Raw genomic sequence first — 21,410 nt, forward strand, 5'->3', positions numbered from 1 at the left:
TTCAATTCAGTTTTATTTATATAGCGCCAATTCACAATACATGTTGTCTCAAGGCACTTCTCAACAGTCAGGTACATACATTCCAATTAATCCTAACAATTGAACAGTGCAGTCGGAGTTAGCTTTTTATTCAAATTGGATAAAAAGTTTTTCTATCCAAGGAAACCCAGCAGATTGCATCCAGTCAATGACTTGTAGCATTCCCTCCTGGATAAGCATGTAGAGACAGTGGACAGTCACTGGCGTTGACTTTGCAGCAATCCCTCATACTGAGCATGCATGTAGCGACAGTGGAGAGGAAAAACTCCCTTTTAACAGGAAGAAACCTCCAGCAGAACCAGGCTCAGTGTGAGCGGCCATCTGCCACGACCGACTGGAGGTTTGAGAGAACAGAGCAGAGACACAAAGAGAACAAAGAAGAACTGATCCAGGAGTACTTTTTATGGGAAGGAAACGTAAATGTTAATGGATGTAGCTCCTTAAGTCGTTTCACCTAGAAAGAATTAACAGATAAACTCTGAGCCAGTTTTCAAGGTTAGAGTCTGAAAGAGCACATAGAGTTAGTCACAGTAAAAGCTCAGTCAATTGCTATATCTAGGAGAGAGAAAGGGTTAAACACTAAAAGACAGGGCTATGTGGATCATGGGTAGACAACCATGAGCATTAAGTTGTTGCCAGCAGAAGCTCGGACAATGCCCCTCTCCAGAAAGGTGTCACAGGTAGACACAGAGCCAGGCCAGGTGTGGCTTCTAGGAAGAGAAAAGAGAGAACAAGGTTAAAAGCTGAAATAACAGCAAACAATGCAAAATTGGAGAGTAGTGTGAGAATGTAGTGAAGAAGGTGAAAGTGGTCGTTATGTCCTCCAGCAGCCTAAGCCTATAGCAGCACAACTACACAGATAGTTTCAGTTCAGATTATTTAGTTAAACGGCGCTTATTTACAACAATGTCGTCTCAAGGAACCTCACAAAGGGTCCCACTGATGGTCATTGTTATACTAAAAACCACAAGGATTGGGATACCTCTCTCTGTCAGACTGATTATAACCATTGGAAAAGAGAGGGGGTCATACAGGTAGCAGAAATGGAGGGTATGTTTGCACCTCAACCATAACTGAGCCGGCTTATGCTAAACCTGACTCCCCTTTACTCCAACCAACAGGGAGGGAAGAAGACGGAGGTAAAAAATAAGGAAGATAGCTCAGGATAAACTAAGCCACTCTAACTATAAGCTTTATCAAAAAGGAAAGTTTTAAGCCTAGCCTTAAAAGTAGACAGGGTGTCTGCCTCACGGACTAAAGCTGGGAGCTGGTTCCACAGGAGAGGAGCCTGATAACTAAAGGATCTGCCTCCCATTCTACTTCTAGAAACTCTAGGAACCACCAGTAAACCTGCAGTCTGAGAACGAAGTGCTCTGTTAGGAACATATGGAACAATCAGATCTCTGATGTATGATGGAGCTAAATCATTAAGGGATTTATATGTGAGGAGGAGAATTTTGAATTCTATTCTGGACTTAACAAAAGAACCAAAACTCTAAACGACATGAACAGAGCAGCCTGAGGGGGCCTCGGAAGAAGGGCAAGTGCCAAAATAAAAAACAGACCTCAGGCAGATGGACGGGAGGATGTCTCGGCGAGGCACAGAGTTGTTAAGACCCTGGAGATGAAGGAGCAGGAAGTCAGGCGGAGGCAGAGAACGAGTTCTGGAGGCTGGCGCCGGCAGAGAAGGAGGTCTGAAGGCCGGCGACAAAGCGTAGAGGACCCTCTGGGGACTCTTTCTGGAGGTCGGCTGCGGAGAGGTTGACTAAAAGGAAGGAATGGAGCTTTGGAACCACAATGGAGCTCAGGGGCCTTGGAACCAAGGAGAAACTTTATGGAGCTCTGGGAGGATCCTCGGCGAAGGCCTGAAGAGTGGTACAGGACCTCACAGAGAAGCCTTGTTGTTGAGGTGCTGGAGATGGAGACGGTTCATCCTCAAACACATCATGAATACATAAACGTTTTTGGGAATGTAAATAGGTTCTTTTTATTTTAAAGTCAGAATGGACAAATTTAAGGACCTAGACATAAAACTATGTACTGCATAGAATTAGTTAGAGAAAAGTCAAAGGTAAGATTTCCAACTTTTATTAACACAAAACTTACCTTCCTGGTTTTCCCTGCTATCCATAATACAAACTTGTTCAAATATACAATATAATAATCCTTTTAACAATAGGTTAACAGGCAAATGAAGCACACAGATCCATAGAAAAAATAAGCAATAAAAACAGAAGCAAAAATACAAGGTAATAAAAGGTAGGAAAAACTATATAGTTATGAATAAACAGCAGATCCTACAAATATAAAACTTTATTAAGATTATATGAAGCTGAACAAAGATTATATGAAGCTGAACATAGATTATATGAAGCTGAACAAACTGGTTTTTATGTTTGCATTACCAGGCTATTTGCAAGAATACGGAACCCTGTGCAAAGAACAACAGTGATGAAAACGTTTAGTTTGGTTTCTTGGAATCAGGTATGGTTATACAGATTATAATCTAGATATCTAAATAGATATTTGATTAATTAATCCTACTGCTAAGAAACATCACTCCAGAGGTTTAATGAATGTATGCTTCTCACTGTCCAGTATGAACAAAATAAAAGCCATATTCTCCTAATTTTCACTTTTAGAAATTGTTTTGTATTTATTGCACAATTTATCCTTCAGGGTCTGCCATTTTGGACTTTGTTTTGGTTTTGTGTTTTGTTTACCTTTCAGCTAGGTGTTTCTATTTCCTTTGGGGTTAGTAGTTATGTTTGTTTATTCCTTCTGTCATCCTGATAGTTTTGTTCTCTCTCCAGCTCCTTAGTTTAGTAGTTCTTTCTCCCCTCGCCTATAGTTCCCTTGGTGGTTGCTTTCTCATTTATTTATTACTTAGAATGGTTTTCTCCTCTGGTTATTATTATTATTATTATTAAAATAGTTCTCTTTGCTTCTTTGGCTTTTCTAGTTTAGTTTCTCGGTTAGTGTTTCTGTGCTTGTTTACTGTTAGGTTAATTGTTCTTGCTGCATTCTTCTAGTTTATTAGTTCCCTTTGGCCAAGACCCCTTTTTGTTATTATTTACCCAGTTGCTTGTTTCCCTTAAGATTAGTTGTTCTTTCCCAGCCTTGCTCTCTGTATAGTTCCTCATGTCCCTGCTTTGTCTAGTTAGTGTTCCTCCCAGTTAGTTTAGTGTTTGTTTATCAGTCAGGTGTTTCTTCTGTTCCCTCTAGTTTCTCGGTTTACTTTAGTTAATGGTTATTCTAGATTATTATGCTTCATTTGGTTATTTTTCTATAACTATATCTATAAACCTATAGTTTTGCTTAGATCTGTTTCCACCTGGTTATGTTAAGTAGTTTAGTATCTTGCCCAGCTCCTCGTGTTCCTGGTTACCCCTGCTAATTAGTTTAACTTATTCCCTCAGCTTCCTGCAGCCTGGTCCACACCTGTTACATATTTCCTCTGATTACCTGCCTCCCTGTCTCATTGGTCCATACTCCACTTCCCTCAGTTTATAAGCTCTCTAGTTTTCATTGTTCCCCTCTAATTCCTTACGTTGACAACCCTTGTTGTATTCCCGAGTTCCTCCTTATGGTTTGTTTGTCTCCTGACTGTACACCTGGATTACTTACCTGTAAATTGTTGCTTTTTTAAATTAAAACGTCTTCTACTCACCATGCAGCCTCCTCGCCCTGATCTGCATTTTGGTCCTGCCACCAAACCCACAATGGTGACAGATAACTTGAATCTGGGCTCTGCTAATGTTTAGGGGTCGAGTCCTGCTAAAATAAAGCGTCATATTTTGAAAAATTGAATTTCCCTCATTGAAACTGTGACGTGTATCACTGTCCTTTTTAAACTAAATAAGACTCTCCAGAATAAACAATTTTTTTCTATTGAGGATATTGTAAATCCACCTTTTGAAACTCACTCTTTTCATGGAGAAATTGTCCAAGCAACATAAAACCATTCATTTACTCTTAATAGGTTCCATTTTATTGTCAGTATAATCTAGTTTTCAGTTTTTTTCTTTGAAGGCAGTCAAACCATTTCAGAATAGTTTGTGGGAACGTTACCACATATAATACAAGAAATACAAGAAAGTGATGCAAAATTGACCGTGTATTCCTTGATGATTTTCTACCAACTCTCAGATTTAGAGAGCATCCAACCTTTTCTTCTGCTACCAACATCCATGGAAAACATAGAAGAAGCATATGTTGCACTAAATGACATTTCTTTCTGCATTGATGCTGCAGTCACAGAAGTATGCTTGGCAATGATGATGCATTCGTATACCATCATAGGCTCTTAAACTAAAACTTAACAAAAGCCTCCAAGAGTCTTTTTGTCTTTAGTTCCAGGAATGTGTTTTCCCCATGTCTTCTAAAAATTAGTTCACTTATTCTCTTAACTGTAATCCACATTTTTTTGTCCTCGGCGTCTTCAGCTTATCCAGGACCGGGTTCCAGGGGCAGCGGTCTCAGCAGAGACACCCAGACTTCCCTCTCCTTAGACACCTCCTCCAGCTCCCCCCGAGGAGCAGAAAGACATAGTCCCTCCAGCGTGTCCTGGGCCATCCCCTGCGCCTCCTCCCAGTGGGGCGTGGCTGGAACACCTCCCAAGAGAGGCATCCAGGGAGCATCCGGAACAGATACCCAAACCACCTCAGCCAAGCTCCTCACTCTACCTCTAAGGGAGTTGCCGGCCACCCTGTGGGGGAAGCTAATTTCAGCCGCATGTAACAAGGATCTCATTCTATTCAATTCAAATTCAATTCAAAGATACTTTATTGATCCCCGAGGGGAAATTAGAATTCCAGTACAACCCATCCAAACATACATCATGACACAAGACAATGGGGAGACGGGTCACCGAGGCTTTGCTGCCCACTCACAGGCGCTGCCCTTGCTAGATGAGAAAAGAGGCCACATTAGGAAAGTACAGGGAAAAAAATCATATTTCACACTTTATCCTTAGCAGGATTCAGTTTGAGATTGCAAAAAACCTCAGCACAAAGAAGCAACAAGTTGACAAAACAACATCATGCCGGGAACGGTGAAGGTGGTGTGAGGGGTACATATGTTTATCTTGAGCGTGTGTGTGTGTGTAAGTGAGTGTGTGCAAGTAAGTCCATGAAGCACTGTCCCAGAGGCCATTGTCCTTGATCGCCCTGAAGATCCCATCATACATGCCAGGCAGCCTCACAATGGCCAGAACAGCTGCTGACATTCTCCGAATTTCTCGATATGCCAGGTAACCGCTGACTCCAAAAAGCAGAAATCCTGATATCAAACATCCAATTATATACACATCTTCCACATCCTCGACTGACATTATCGACAAACACACAATCCTCCACTTCTGTCCATTGTGTATCCAGAGAAAAACGTCCAGTCCGGACAAGTTGGGCTCTCCTTCACCCTGTCTTCTCCTCAAGAACAATTTGATCAATTGCATTGAGAGACCAGCTGACCAAATCCATAACTAAGAATTTGGAAGATATGCAAGAAGAGGCTCCAAAGACAAGACACAGAGCTGAAGCAGGGCAGATATAGATATTGGTCATGACCCAAAGTTCCTGCCCTTAGGTGAGGGTAGGAACGCAGACTGACAAATCAAATCACATTGTCTTTGAAGTTAAAGTGCCTCAGAAGAACTTTAATATTAAGAAACATTTTTACACATTAATATTACACCTTACCTATTTGTGTTAATCAGCTACTTGAACAGTTTGAAAAGACCTGAACCCTTCTAAAAATAGGACTGTTACTAAGTTAAAGGTTGAAAAGCAATAACATGGATGGATCGAGTTGCACAGCTGCCCTTTACAGCTTTGAACTGTTTTTAATATAGTGCCCACAATTATGAAAACGTTGTATGTTCTCTGAAATAACATTGTGAAAATTTGACATTTATACTACATTCAGATGTTAATACTTACAAAGAATCCTCAACAAACTGTCAAGGTTTACTGGAGTTGTGTAGGACCAAAGTGCAGAGCAGATCCAATGAGTCTCATGATGAGTTAAAAGTTTATTATGAAATAAAGCTTTCACTTACAAGAATCACTGCAATTTAATACAGGCAGGTAACAAAGCTTGGGTATGAACAAACTAGGGAACGAATGGGTTGCAAGCAGGAGAATCTAGTGGCAAGCATGGAAAATCAGAGAGTATAAATTCTGGGGAAGGGTGGAGAATGGACCAATTAACACAGGGAGCTAATTTAGGGGGAGATCAGGAACAGCTGGTGTAAGTGAGAAAGCAAGCAACTGAAGAAGGGTGGCTAATTAACATAGAAGAGCAGGGAGACCAGGGGGAGCAACAAAACATGTAAGTGAACAGGAATAAGTAAACAATGAAACTAAAGAACATAGAACATAAACAGAGAGAAACCAGGTCTATAAGGAAATATAAACTAACTCATCTATCACAGTAATACAAGAAAAGTAATCTAAACACAAGGATGGAATGATGATGCTAAACATGAATTAAAATAACAGCCACTGATGAACATAAGAGAAACAGACTAGGAACTCAGACAATAAGGCTAACACAGACAGATCCTTACAATGTTAAGTGCAATAATTTACATTAAGGTCCCTTTAAGTTTTTATGACAGCACATTAGAACAATATTTGAAATGAATCCAAAGATTAATGCACACTTTGTTAATCTTTTGTTGAGTAAACAAGTGTCGGTTTTACTGCAGTAGTTCAGGGGGACATGAAGCTGAAATGTGTCCAAAAGCATAAAGTGTTATGGTTTGCAAGATATTGGACCCCAGAATGCAGACGAGCAGGCATCGTGATGGCAAGTAAAAAAATGTTTAATTACAAAAACTCACACTCAGCAGGAGGCAGGAACAAAACAAACGGGCAGGCAAGACAGGCATGGCATGATCAAAAAGACAAGACTCGGTTTGCAAACAAGACATGAGCATGAAAACGAGAAATGTTTCCGTGACGACTAACTGAACAGGTGTGTATAAATGGAGCATGGTACAGGTGGAAAACAAAACTGATTAACATGGTGCAGGTGAACCGAATAAACTTAATTGACAGAACAAAACGTGACTGGAGCAAAACAGAGACTCTTGAACACAAACTAGAAAAACATGAAGCAAAAGCATAACCAGATCCGAAAACCAAACTTGACAAAACATGAACAAGACGACAAAACAAAAGCATGAACCAGGAAAATAACAGAAGCATGATTCAAAATCTAAGAAGAATAACAAAAGAACGAGTCAAAACCTTAACTGTGAAAAACATAAGAAAAAACCAGAAACCAAAAACCAAACAACCCCTAATCATAACATAAAGTTGTTTAATTGTACAAGCATGAATGTGTGAAACTGCATTCAGAACATTGCAGTAGGTTAGTTTTTGTATGAGGGGTTCATATATTATTTTCTTGAGTGTTAAACAGTTGATTTCACAGGACTTTAAAAACTGTAATACACATTACCTCCTCTCTCTGTGAAACATAGCACAAACGTTTCACTGTTAGCAAGATTTTCAGTTTTTCCCAAAGCAAGTGATGCTTTGATGAAAATGATAAAAAAAACCCACTTTTCAACATGTAAAATAAATCATGAATAAATGATTTACCCTTGTGTGACATTTATCCTTGTGTGACATTAAAGCTCCTGCCATTTTTTTTTCACAATGTAATGATGACATTTTATAAAACATTTTTGTAAATTCTTGTAAATATCTTACATTGCCCATCTAAAAAGCAGGCATCTATTCAGTTAAAAAACCTCAGGCAGCTGACTGAGCCAACGAAAGATAAATGGTTCACAAAGGCCATGTAGGGGTAAGGGGTGAATAGAATACCTATAGGTGAAGCAACATTCCTATGAGCTTTTCCCAGCAACACAGACTCCTCTGTGTCTTCAAAATGCAACACAGGACTGGAGCTCATGGATCAGTTTTTGGCTATTTTTGTGAAAATGTCAAAGAGACTAATGGTTTGACACCACCTGTGTCTTCATCACTATGACAACAGAATACAGGAACAAGGAAAGCAATTATTGACAACCTGAAAGAGGTAAACAGAAATCACTGGACTTTTGGCAAACTCATGCTGCAAGCTTATTGGTTGGGTAAAATAAGGGTGGAGGTCACTCATGTTTGCTGTCTACACCCCAACACATCTACACAGCAGAAAAGAACATAACATACTCTATGTTGCTAAAAGCATTTGTCTGTCTACTTTTACATGTACATGAACTTTGATGACATTCAATTCTTAATCTATAAGGTTCAATTGGTTGATGGACACACCGTTGCCAGCAGAATTGCATCCTCCGCTCTAATTCGTATCAAAGCAGGTTCAGATCAGGCCAATCAAGTTTCTCCACACCACATTTTACAAACCTACAGCCATGGAAATGATTGGACCACCTGAATCCACTGATTTGGTGGTGTGACCGAATACTTTTGGCAATATGGTATTATCACAAACCATTTACAGAGGAGCATATAAAAAGGAGACACAATAAAAAAAGTAGTCCAGCCTTGAAGTAACAAATGCATGGACTAGTTTTTCAGCGTCACTCCTGGATAGGATATTTCTAATTTTGGCAATGTTCCGGAGGTGAAAAAAGGAAATCCTAGAAATATGCTTAATATGGGATTTAAATTACACGTCCTGGTCAAAAATAACACCAAGGTTTTTTACTTTATTACCGGAGGTCTATTTATGCCATCCAGGTTAAGTGATTGACTAAGCAGTTTCTTTTCTAAAGACTCGGGTCCAAAGACGACAACTTCTTGCCGACAAAGATGATTTATCATTTACATGAACAAACTGGAATCTGTCAGACAAACAAGATTTAAACCAACCTAGCGCTGTTCCCCTGATCCCTACAGCATATTCCATCCTTTCTAAGAGAATATTGTGATCAACTGTATCAAATGCAGCACTGTGATCTAACAGAACCAGAACAGACACAAGTCCATTATCTGAGGCCATAAGAATATCATTAGTGACTTTCAGCAGAGCTGTTTCAGCAATGATCTTCAAACAGATCATTGCTGTGTAAATGCTCACACATTTGATTAGCAACTATTTTCTCAATAATTTTAGATAAGAATGGAAGATTGGATATAGGTCTGTAATTTATTAAACTATCTTGATCAAGCTAAGGTTTCTTAAGTAAAGATTTAATTACAGCTACCTTAAAAGCTTGTGATACATTTACAAACCTGGTCAGTCGAGCCAATGACTCTATAAGCCTATCAGGCTCAGCAGAAATCCAGGTAAGCTTAATGTTTCACTTGATCTGCTTTGTAAATAATATACTTGTAGTCAAAGAGGGACTATAGTAGTTCATGACGACAAATGTTCTCTGTGTGAAAGGTAGGGGCTGTTGAATTATTGCCCGATGTGCAAACACTGAGCTTACTGCTGCAATACAGTTTTTACATTTAAACAAGTATCCCAAAACAAAATTCCTGTAAAAGGCCTTTTCGGAATCAGATCATTTTCACAATTTGTAATGTTACAACCACAACTATTAATGTATTTTATTGAGACTTTATGTAATAGAACAACATGTTGTAATGCATAAGTGTGAAGTGGAGGGATTGGGGACACATGGCTTTAAAAGATTTCACATGTAAAATATTAAGTTTGGTCTGTGTTTCTATTTAGCAGACTCTGCTAAATAGACATGTGTTGCCCTGATCTGCATGTGTTCTTCCTGGATTGTCCTTTATTTAGCTCCATCCTTCATTTAAATCTGCCTACCTGTCCTTGCTGTGCATCCCCACAGCATCTTTCTGCCACTACCATGCTGTTATTGTTGTTAGTCGTGGTGGTGGTGGTGATGTGCATACATGCTTGCTTTTAATTTTCCTCCACACATAACGTTTTGTGTATAGACCTCTTAAGGCTGCTTTCCAAAAATGACTTTCTTCTGGCCAATGTTCCATAGAGGCCAGATTTGTGGAGTGACTAGGGACTAATAGTTTTTTCTGCTAGACATATTCTTCCACCTGACCATTAAACCTCAGTTGCTTCTCTTGAGTCACCATTGGCCTCTTGGCTGCTACTCTGATTAATGCTCTACTTACCCAATCTGTCAGTTTAGGAGGATGTCCTTGTCTTGGTAGTTTGGCAGTTGTGGCATGCTCTTTCTATTTTTAAACTTTGGATTGCTTCATAAGATGTTCAAAGTTGGGGGTATTGTTTTACAACCTAACCCTGCATTAAACCTCTCCACATTTTTCTTCCTGACTTGTCTGCTACGCTCCTTGGTCTTCATGATGTAGATTGTTCACTAATGTTCCCACAAAATGTATGGTTTCATACTGAGAATTTATGGTTTCATACTGAGAAATTCACTGAGAAATTCACATAAATTGATTGTGTTTGCTAGCATACAATGGGGCAACTGTTGCTCATTTTATTTGGGTGTATCAAGGTTAAGAGGCCTGAATAAATACATAAGCCACTCTGTTCAGATTTGTTTTTAAAATAGTAAAACAAAACCTCCAGTGATGTTCTTATTAAAAATGTATTAAAACAAGCGCACAGTGAGTCTTTTTTACAAAATGATTCAATTAATATTGAATTTACTGGTGGTGGAGTAGAGGCCTGAGGAGATTTGGAAGGAGTTTTGAAGCCAAATGGTGGAGATGGGGTGGAGAAGGGTCAAAGTTCAGCTGCAGAACAGAGGGATCCATGGATGAAGATCTTTTAAAAAGGAGCCTTGAAGAATGATTGGCCGGGGAGAAATGCAGACTTGACGCTGATTGGTGGAGCAGAGCTGCATTGAGGAGTAATTAGGCGAAGCTGGAGGTGATGGTGAGTCTTCCATGTTGAATTTTCGCTTAAACTCCATTCGTCTCATGTATATTTTTTCTGTCAGGACTCTTATGTGAAAGACACTCAGTTCATTGAGGAGAACCTGATTTATACAGTGACCACCCTTTTTTCTGCTGGAACTGACACCACAGCTGCAACCTTGAGGTGGGGTTTGCTGCTCATGGCCAAATATCCACAAATTCAGGGTAAGAAAGACAAAATGTTATCTGTGATTTTTGTTTTTTATTTTCTGAAAACATATTTTTCAGGATGTTTTATTACCTTTAATGTCGCGTTCTGAGGTTTAGAGTGACCAAAGCACAGACAAGAGCTAGGCAGCAGCATGTTTAACGGAGTCTTCTTCTTTATTTTAAGAATAATCAAAAGGTTTTCCAAATGTAGCAAGAATGTAGCAAAATCACTGCAGTATCAACTACAAAGTTGATACTGCAGGAACATAGTAGGCAAAGCACTTAGGCGAGGGTAGCTGAATGGAGTTGTCAATGGAGATTCAAATGGAGGGAACCAGCGAGGAACAAACAAGAACAGAGGGCTTATGAACAGAGGGAAGTGGAGTATGGACCAATGAGAATGAGAGATAGGAAATCAGGGGAGATGAAATTCAGGTGTGGACCAGGCTGTAGAGAACTGAGGGAATGTGAATAGTTGCTAAGGTGACAAGGCTAGAAACAAAACGAAACACGAGAGCTAAACCATAACATAAATCCAGAGGGGAAAACATGAGGGAAGCTAGACAATAACATAACCAAAGGAACCTGACTACAAAAACAAAACTATAAATAACAAAACTCAGGGAAAACGGATCAAAGTAAAACTATGGACCAAGATAATAAACCAAAAGAAACATAAGAACCAAGAATAATCAGAGAACTAAACTGAAATAACAAAACCCGGGAAAAGTAAATCTAAAGGGAAACACAAGAACACAAGAATCTAGGTAGTGATAATTAAATGTAAGTAAACAACTAATCTAGAAGAAACAGAAAAACACCTGACATAGAAAAAGTAAATCAAAAACCCAAAATGGCAGATCCTGACAACCACACAGGACAAATAACTAGCCTCAAGGCTAAAAAGACTAAAATGCCTATCCACATTAGCTGAATGGACAGCCTGCTAGCACTTCGATTGCTTACTTTTCAACACAAACAAAGCAAGATGTCATAAAATAAATAGTATTTAGATTATTTTATCCTCAACTAATTTTCTCTGCCCAAACACCACCTTCTACGTGAACCGCTCTGAAGCAGGGGTTCCAAAGAACGCTGGTTTTGGAAAGCAAAGGTGTTCCGGACCGGTCCAGCCGGACTCGTCCAGTAGCGGGGTCGGGCTGCATCCGCGTGCAGAACTGCAGTTCCGAACACAGGTTGCTTCTTTGTAGACCTCAGAAAGAAAGGTTCGAGTTACCGTTGTCTTAATTGCCAGCTTCGAATGAATGCTGGATTATCTGAGCAGTTGATCATCCTTAACTTTGTGTCTTTCTATTTGCGGGTATTCAACCGTAAGATCGTAGTCACTTTGGATTCATGTTTGAAGAGTTATGCCTTTTCACCCGCGAGGTGCGATTATACTCTGAAATTGTCTTTTTGCCTTTAGTTCCCCAGAATGTGCTTTGCCTATTTAACCTCCCAAGAGAAGGTTTTCTGGGAAGCATCCAAAACAGATGCCCGAGCCACCTCAGCTGACTCCTCTCGATGTGGAGGAGCAGCGGCTCTACTCTGAGCTCCTCCTGGATGGCCGAGCTCCTCACCCTATCTCTAAGGGAGTTCCCTTCAAATGTTTTTAATATGGTGCGCACAAATATAAAAATGTTGTGTTTCTTTGAAGTACATCATGAACCTTTGAAGGATATTAGACATTTATACTACATAATACATAGTGTTTACACTTACAAAGAATCCTCGTCAAACTGATAAGTGTAATGATGCTTTACTTTAAGGCCTCTTTTTTAGGAATTACGTTTTTATGATGATGCATTAGAAACAATATTTGAAATGAATCCAAAGATGAATGTACACTTTGTTAATCTTTTAGTTGAGTAAATAAGTGTGGGTTTTACTGCAGAAGTTCAAGGGGACATAAAGCTATGAATTGTGTCCCAAAGCATAAAGTTGTTTAATTGCACAAGCATGAAGATGTGAAACCGCATTCAGAACAATTGCTGTAACTTTGTTTGTCTGAGGGTTTCATATACAAAGCAATTAATTTCATTGGACCTTAAAAACTGTAATTAATACCTCATCTCTCTTAGGAATCCAGTATTAAAGTTTGACTGTTAACAAGATTTCCACTGTTTTTTCTACAGCAAATGATAATTTGATGGAACTGAAATAAAATCCGTTTTCGCATCTGTGAAGTAAATAATGAATAATGATTTACCGTCATGTGACATTGTTTAATTTCTGAACCACAGGCATGTCACAATGTAATGCTGACATTTTATAAGTAATCTGTGAACCTTGTAAATATATTTTTCAATTCACAAAGTGCTTTGCTTTGCATGTATAAAACGCTGGCACACAATCATGTTTCGACACCATCTGTCTCCTTATCAAAGTCACCAGAGAATATAGAAACATGCAAAGTAATTATTGACAACCTGGCAGAGGTGAACCGAAATCACTGGACATATGGCAAACTCATGCTGCAAGCTTATTGGACATGTTTACTGTCTACATCCCCAACAAATCTGCACAGCAAAACAGAGCATGCCATATCGCACACCACTGATAGAAAAGCATAAAGCTACAAAATACGGAATAAATAATAAAATAAAAAACAAAATACACATAAAAACCATGTACCAGTACAACCACATAGAAAATTAGCAGACAGATATCTAGCTACAGCATATTGTAGGAAACATGACACATTCAGTTTTTCATTATTACTAAAGGGCTTCACTGTGATAAGAGTTTAAATCCACATCCTCTGAGGGGAGGGATTTTCTATTCATCAAAGCTTTAAGAATTATGCAGGGACAAACGACTCAGGACGTTGGGTGTGGCTAACGCAGAGCTAACCTATAAGTGAAGCAACATTCCCATGAGCTTTTCACAGCAACACAAACTCCTCTGTATCGTATGTGTAGACTCGGACAAGAAGCTGAGCACATGGAGGCTTTGAAGGACTTTGCTTCTCTCTGCTCCAGTCCTACCACTGTGGTGGGCGTAGTTCTCTTGATTATACTTTATTTGATTTCTCTTGGTTCTTCCTCCAGAGAAACAGGCAAAGAACCTCCAGGACCAAAGCCTCTGCCTCTGCTTGGCAACCTGCTGCAACTTGATCTCCAGAGACCTTACAAAACACTGTGTCAGGTGGGTTTACTGTACTGGCTCAGGCTACTGTGTAGTATTTATACAGCAAATACTTATAAACTAGTTTAATATCTGATCGATTTTCTCTTTTTAATCCATCCAGCTTTCCAAAAAATATGGGTCTGTATTTACGGTTTATTTTGGACCAAAAAAAGTGGTTGTCCTTGCTGGATACAAGACAGTCAAAGAGGCTCTGGTCAGCTATGCAGACGAGTTTGGAGAAAGAGACATTGCACCTATATTTCATGATATAAACAAAGGTCATGGTAAGATCACAAATAAACACATACAGAGTTTTGCAAAAAGTAACAATAGACAATTCAGAAACCGTTTCAATTGTTCTCTTGCCAACTTTAATGTATTTAATTGTGATTTTTATGTGTTGTATGAAAAGGTCGATAAGAGTACTTTGGCAAAGCACTGTACCTATACAATTTTTGTTTTATCTTTTGCCTGACAATATTATAAACATACAAATGCAAATGCATAAATAAAAGTACACATTTTTTTTTTTGTGTACTGTAAAGGAATTCTGTTTTCAAATGGAGAAACATGGAAAGAGTTGCGTCGTTTTGCCCTCACCACCCTCAGAGACTTTGGGATGGGGAAGAGAGTTGCCGAGGAGAAGATTTTGGAGGAGTGTGGACACCTTATTCAAATCTTTGAGAATCATAAAGGTATGACATAATGCTGTGTTTGTCTAAGAAATGGACACGTTACAATGATAACGTTAAGTGAAGTGCATTTTGACAGCACAAGATAAACTGATTCTGTTACTCCACAGGGGAACCATTTAACACATCACGTCCAATAAATTATGCAACATCCAACATCATCTCTTCCATCGTGTTTGGAAGCAGATTTGAATACGATGATCCTCGATTTACAAACCTGGTCAGTCGGGTCAATGACTCTATAAGCCTATCAGGCTCAGCAGAAATCCAGGTAAGCCAAATGTTTCATAAAAAATAAATAACATACTTTAGTCAAAGAGGGAGTTTAGCAGGACATGATGACAAATGTTATCTATGTGAAAGGTAGGGACTGTTAAATTATTGTCTGATGTCCAAGCACTGAGCTTACTGATGCAATACAGTTTTGACATGTACACAAATGCCTTAAACCTTTGAGATCATTTTCAGAATTAGTAACATTACAACCACAACTATTAATGTATTTTATTGAGACTTTATGTCATAGAACAACATGTTGTAATGCATAAATGTGAAGTGGAATGATAGGGACACATGTTTTTAAAAGGTTTTCACACATAAAAATATTAAGTGTGGCCTACATTTGTATTTAGCAGAATCTAACGTTCCTGGATAGTCCTTTTTTTTAGCTCCATTTTTCATTTAAATCTGCCTACCTGTCCTTGCTGTGCATCCCCACAGCATCTTACTGCCACTGCCCTGCTGTTATAGATGTTAGTCGTGGTGATGGTGATGTGCGGTACCGGGTTATTTTTAATTTTCCTCCACACATAACGTTTTGCGTATAGACAGCACAAGATAAAGGCTGGTTTTCCAACAATGGATTTCTTCTGGCCAATAAATCATAAAGGCTAGATTTGTGGAGTGACTAGGGACTAAAGGTTATTTGGGGGTATCAAGTCAAGTCAAGTCAAGTTTATTTATATAGCGCTTTTCAGCAACAAGGCACTCAAAGCGCTGCACATGTATCAGGGTTAAGAGGCCTGAATAAATACTTAAGCCACTCTGTTCACATTTCTATTTGTAAACAAAATATAAAAACAAAACCCCCAGTGATTGGACAACCAGTCCTGTTTCTAATTTAAAACAAGCTCACAGTGAGTCTCCATTACACAAAGTTTGAATTAATATTGAATTTACTTTTGAATGTATTTTTCTTGATTTGGAGCTCTACAATATGTTTCCCCGGCTGGTCGGATGGATAAAAAGCCGTCAGGGGATGTTAAAAAATGCTATGATGACGACCAGAGATGTGAAGGATTTAATCAAGAAACTGAGAGAGACACTGAACCCTCAGATATGCAGAGGACTGGTGGACTGTTTTCTGATTCGGAAGCAGAAAGAAGAGGCAAGGCAACAAGTTGATCCATCTTTTTAAGGTTGATGGCTGCATCAAACATTGTCTTATGTATATTTTGGATTTCAGGACTCTTGTGTGAAAGACACTCAGTTCATCGATGAGAACCTGCTTTATACAGTGACCAACCTGTTTTCTGCTGGAACTGACACCACAGCTGCAACCTTGAGGTGGGGTTTGCTGCTCATGGCCAAGTATCCACAGATTCAGAGTAAGAAAGACAAAATGTTATCTGTGATTTTTGTTTTTTATTTTCTGAAAACGTATTTTTCAGGATGTTTTATTACCTTTAATGTCGCGTTCTGAGGTTTAGAGTGACCAAAGCACAGACAAGAGCTAGGCAGCAGCATGTTTAACGGAGTCTTCTTCTTTATTTTAAGAATAATCAAAAGGTTTTCCAAATGTAGCAAGAATGTAGCAAAATCACTGCAGTATCAACTACAAAGTTGATACTGCAGGAACATAGTAGGCAAAGCACTTAGGCGAGGGTAGCTGAATGGAGTTGTCAATGGAGATTCAAATGGAGGGAACCAGCGAGGAACAAACAAGAACAGAGGGCTTATGAACAGAGGGAAGTGGAGTATGGACCAATGAGAATGAGAGATAGGAAATCAGGGGAGATGAAATTCAGGTGTGGACCAGGCTGTAGAGAACTGAGGGAATGTGAATAGTTGCTAAGTTTTTTATTTTCTGAAAACATATTTTTTAGAATGTTTTACCTTTAAATTTTGCAGTCACATCTGGGTTTCAGATTTTGGCACGTTAATGCCACAGACTTCAGTGCATTTAATTATAATTTTATGTGAAAGAACAACACAAAGTGGCATATAACCTTCAACAGAAGTAGACGGATACACGATTTTTATTTCAAATGTATTTCAAATCCATTCATCCATTGTCTACACCCATTTATCCTTGCAGGGACGTGGGGGAATGATACAATTGTCATGTTTTTGGACTGTGGAAGAAAGCTAAAGTGGAGGGGATCAAATACTTTCCCAGGTTATTCTTAATAGGTGTCCTCATCCAAATTTGCACGTATTATCATTGATCCCCAGTTAACTTCATATAGCTTTAGTGGCTAATCTCATGCAGAAAGGAAAAAAGCTTAAATTAATCTGTAACTTTAAGTTCTTCATTTGGTTTAACATTTTGACTTAATAATTAAAGATTAAATACGAAGGTTTGGAAATGTCCATCAACTTTGTTATTGGAGGGAGAAACGCTGTTAACCATCGTATCTGCTAGACCCCTGCATGTTTGTCGTTGTGACCACTGTGATCTATACTGGGGAGAACTGTTAGTCATTGGGGCAACGGGGTCTCAGGTGGTAGGGGGTTCGTCTTGTAACTGATTGTAGTGTAAAGCACTTTGGAGTCCTCAGACCGTAGAAAATGGGATGGAAGTGGAAGACATTAACCATTTTGTTTTCTGCAGACCAGGTTCAGGAGGAGATGGCCAGGGTAGTTGGAAGCCGTGAAGTCCGAGTGGAAGACCGTAAAAACCTACCGTACACCAATGCTGTCATCCACGAGATACAGAGGCTGGGTAACATTGTCCCCATGGCCATCCCACACAAAACCAGTCAAGATGTCACCTTCCAGGGATACTTCATCAAAGAGGTCCACAGTTGTGAAATATTTCTGAGCTTGCTACAAACAACTGGCTCCTGAATAATGACGATTGTGCTTGTATTTTTGCCTTCAGGGAACGACAGTGCTTCCCCTGCTTACATCTGTTCTGTATGATGAAAGTGAATGGGAGAGCCCTCACACCTTCAACCCTTCTCATTTCTTGGATATGGAGGGCAAATTCATCAAGAGAGATGCCTTCCTGCCATTTTCTGCAGGTAAAACAGCTCAACATTTTGTTTTCGCCAGATGCACTTGCCCAAACATGGCTGGATTAAAAATGTGTGAAATGTCTTGTTTCATCAGGTCGCAGGGTGTGTCTCGGGGAGAGTCTGGCTAAGATAGAGCTCTTCCTCTTCTTCACCTCCCTCATGCAGCGTTTTCAGTTCACGCCTCCACCTGGAGTGTCTGAAGATGAGCTGGATCTGACTCCAGCTGTGGGCTTCACTGTCCCTCCTTCTCCTCATGAGCTTTGTGCCGTCAGTCGGCAGTGAGAATGAAGCCTAGCATTATAGTTCCTCTCTGTATCAGTGGCCTGATGTGGTTTAACACATTTAATATTTAAATTTCCTCTGCGTGTCATTGTTTAAACAGTTGACAGAAATTATGATTTTTAGTTTTGGGTTTGTGGAGATCTATGTATACTTATGTCACTTCTCACCACTGTTGCACTGTTAAATGCACTGCTTACTTATTACTGATTCGAGGGAGAATTGGAAACAGCCAGAAGAAGAGAGACTGAAGCCAACTGAGGGGGGGAAAATAATTGACACAAATAAGCAGGGAATTCAGGGAAACAACAAATACATCTAAGTAAAAAATAGAACTAACTTAAATAACATAAACAGGGAGGAAAGAATCTACAAGGAATTACAAACTAAAACATCTAATACAGGAATCCAAGAATCTGACCACAAGAATGAATGATTAATCTAATCAACATGAAATTAACTGAAATAATAGCAAATCAAGAACATGGCAGTGCAGAGAAAACAAATAGAACTCAAAACCTACGTAGGCGGATGTGAAAATAAACAACCCCCCCTCTCAAGGTCAGATCCAAGATGCCCTTCCAGATTCCATATAAACAAAAGAACCAAAACTCTAAACAACATGAACAGAGCAGCCTGAGGGGGCCTTGGAAGAAAGGCAAGTCCCAAAATAAAAAACAGACTTCAGGCAGATGGCCGGGAGGACGTCTCGGAGAGTTGTTAAGACCCTGGAGATGAAGGAGCAGGAAGTCAGGCGGAGGCGTAGGCGGCGGAGGCAAAGAACGAGTTCCGGAGGCTGGCGCCGGCAGAGAAGGAGGTCTGAAGGCCGGCGACAAAGCGTAGAGGACCCTCTGGGGACCCTTTCTGGAGGTCGGCTGCGGAGAGGTTGACTAAAAGGAAGGAATGGAGCTTTGGAACCACAATGGAGCTCAGGGGCCTTGGAACCAAGGAGAAACTTTATGGAGCTCTGGGAGGATCCTCGGCGAAGGCCTGAAGAGTGGTACAGGACCTCACAGAGAAGCCTTGTTGTTGAGGTGCTGGAGATTATCAATAATTTACTCAGGTTGTCGAAATATAACCAAATCAGAAGATGACACAGATTCGATGCACAGAATTAGATTGAAATGAGGTTTTATTGTTCCAACTTAGGTAGACCTTGATTAGAGTTGTTAGAAGCCAGAGGATGAGGAAGCCCCAAGGATCCGAGCAGAGAGAGAGTGTTCTGGCGGTGGAAATATTTACAGTGCAGATTTCCTGAAGAAGAGTTCCATATGGCGACAGGCAGGCAGACAGATGGGCAGATCGACAGGAAGGCAGGACAACAAGCAATCAGGCAGGCTGACAGAAGTCCACATAACAGAAACTATGTTCCAGCAACAGACTGTGTCAGCAGCTGTCTTAAAAAGCCATGAGCTCATTAGCTGGATGAGTTGCAGCTGAGAACAATGAAGTGCCAGAACCAGCCAGCAGAGATCTCACAGTACCCTCCCCTCAACAATTGCCTCCAGGCAATCCCGAACGTTTCTCCGGATGACGTCTGTAAAAAGATGTAATGAGAGCAGGGTCCAGGATAAGAGAACGAGGTACCCAGGTTCTTTCTTCAGGTCCATATCCAGCCCAATCCACAAGGTACTGAAAACCACGCCCCCTACGTCGAACATCCAGGATACGATTGACCGTGTAAGCCGGATGGTCATCAATGAGACGAACAGGAGGAGGGAGCTTGGTGGGTGGATTCAGGGGAGACTGGCTTGATCTGTGAAACATGAAAGGTAGGATGAATGTGCATAGAAGCTGGCAACTTGAGTCTCACCGCAGAAGGGTTGATGATCCTTTCTATGACAAAAGGACCGATGAAACAGGGGGCCAACTTTCGAGTAGTATCCTTTAATTTAATATTCTTGGTGGAGAGCCAGACCTTCTGATCAATGCGGTAGACCGGTGCAGTGGAACGGTGACGGTCAGCAAACCTTTTATTCTGTTCCAAAGTGCGTAGAAGTGTCCTCCTGGTCTGACGCCAGATCTTACGACACCTGGAGATATAATGCTGAACAGAGGGGACAACAGTGTCAGGTTCAATACTGGGGAATAATGGAGGTAGATAGCCCAGAGAAATCTCAAAGGGAGATAAACCAGTAGCAGAGGAAGTATGAATATTATGGGCATATTCTATCTAAGTGAGATGTCTGCACCAGGAAGAAGGGTTGTCATTAATCACACATCTCAATGCTACTTCCAGTTCCTGATTGCATCTCTCAGTCTGCCCATTAGACTGAGGGTGGTAACCAGATGAAAGGCTTACGGTAGCACCAATAGCCCTACAGAACTCCTTCCAGACTTGTGAAATGAACTGCGGGCCTCGGTCAGAGACAATATCCAAGGGCATGCCATGTATACGGAAGACATGAAGAACCAGAAGTTGAGCAGTCTCCAATGCAGACGGAAGCTTAGTTAAGGGAATAAAATGAACAGTCTTAGAGAATCTATCAACAACAGTAAAGATGACTGTGTTTCCGTCAGATGGCGGGAGACCAGTGACGAAGTCAATAGAGATGTGGGACCATGGGCGACTGGGGGTAGACAGAGGTTGAAAAAGACCGGCAGGAGGTTGATTTGAGTTCTTGTTACGGGCACATGTGGGACAAGCTGCGACAAACTCTCTAATGTCGGGATTCATAGTGGGCCACCAGAAATACCTCTTGGTAAAAGTGATCATACAATTAATCCCCGGATGACAAGTAAGTTTATTATTATGAACCCAATCCAGAACTTTATTGATGACGGAGTTCGGAACGAACAGTTTTCCTACAGGACCAGTACCTGGGTCCGGTTCAGATTGTTGTGCCTCCCTGATGTCCTTTTCAATGGCCCAGGTGAGGGCGCCCACAATGCAGGATTCCGGTAAGATGGAAGCTTCAGTCTTGGATTGCTCAGAATGAGAAAATTGGCGAGAGAGAGCGTCGGGCTTGATGTTCTTGGAGCCGGGTCTGTAAGAGATAGAAAAATTAAAACGAGCAAAAAACAGG

General features: G+C 40.3%; 1 protein-coding gene across 1 annotated transcript; it reads left to right on the top strand.

Moving 5' to 3' along the window:
- Positions 1–13,940: 13,940 nt before the first annotated feature.
- LOC124862663 (cytochrome P450 2K1-like) lies at positions 13,941–18,497 on the top strand. The gene is made up of 9 exons (XM_047356711.1): positions 13,941–14,192; positions 14,296–14,458; positions 14,720–14,869; positions 14,977–15,137; positions 16,074–16,253; positions 16,332–16,473; positions 17,700–17,884; positions 17,970–18,111; positions 18,200–18,497. Exons 1-9 carry the CDS (start codon positions 13,959–13,961, stop codon positions 18,385–18,387), a joined length of 1,545 nt encoding a protein of 514 aa, XP_047212667.1. The 5' UTR covers positions 13,941–13,958; the 3' UTR covers positions 18,388–18,497.
- Positions 18,498–21,410: the final 2,913 nt, after the last annotated feature.

Source organism: Girardinichthys multiradiatus, chromosome X (assembly GCF_021462225.1).
Source record: "Girardinichthys multiradiatus isolate DD_20200921_A chromosome X, DD_fGirMul_XY1, whole genome shotgun sequence".
Taxonomy (NCBI): domain Eukaryota; kingdom Metazoa; phylum Chordata; class Actinopteri; order Cyprinodontiformes; family Goodeidae; genus Girardinichthys; species Girardinichthys multiradiatus.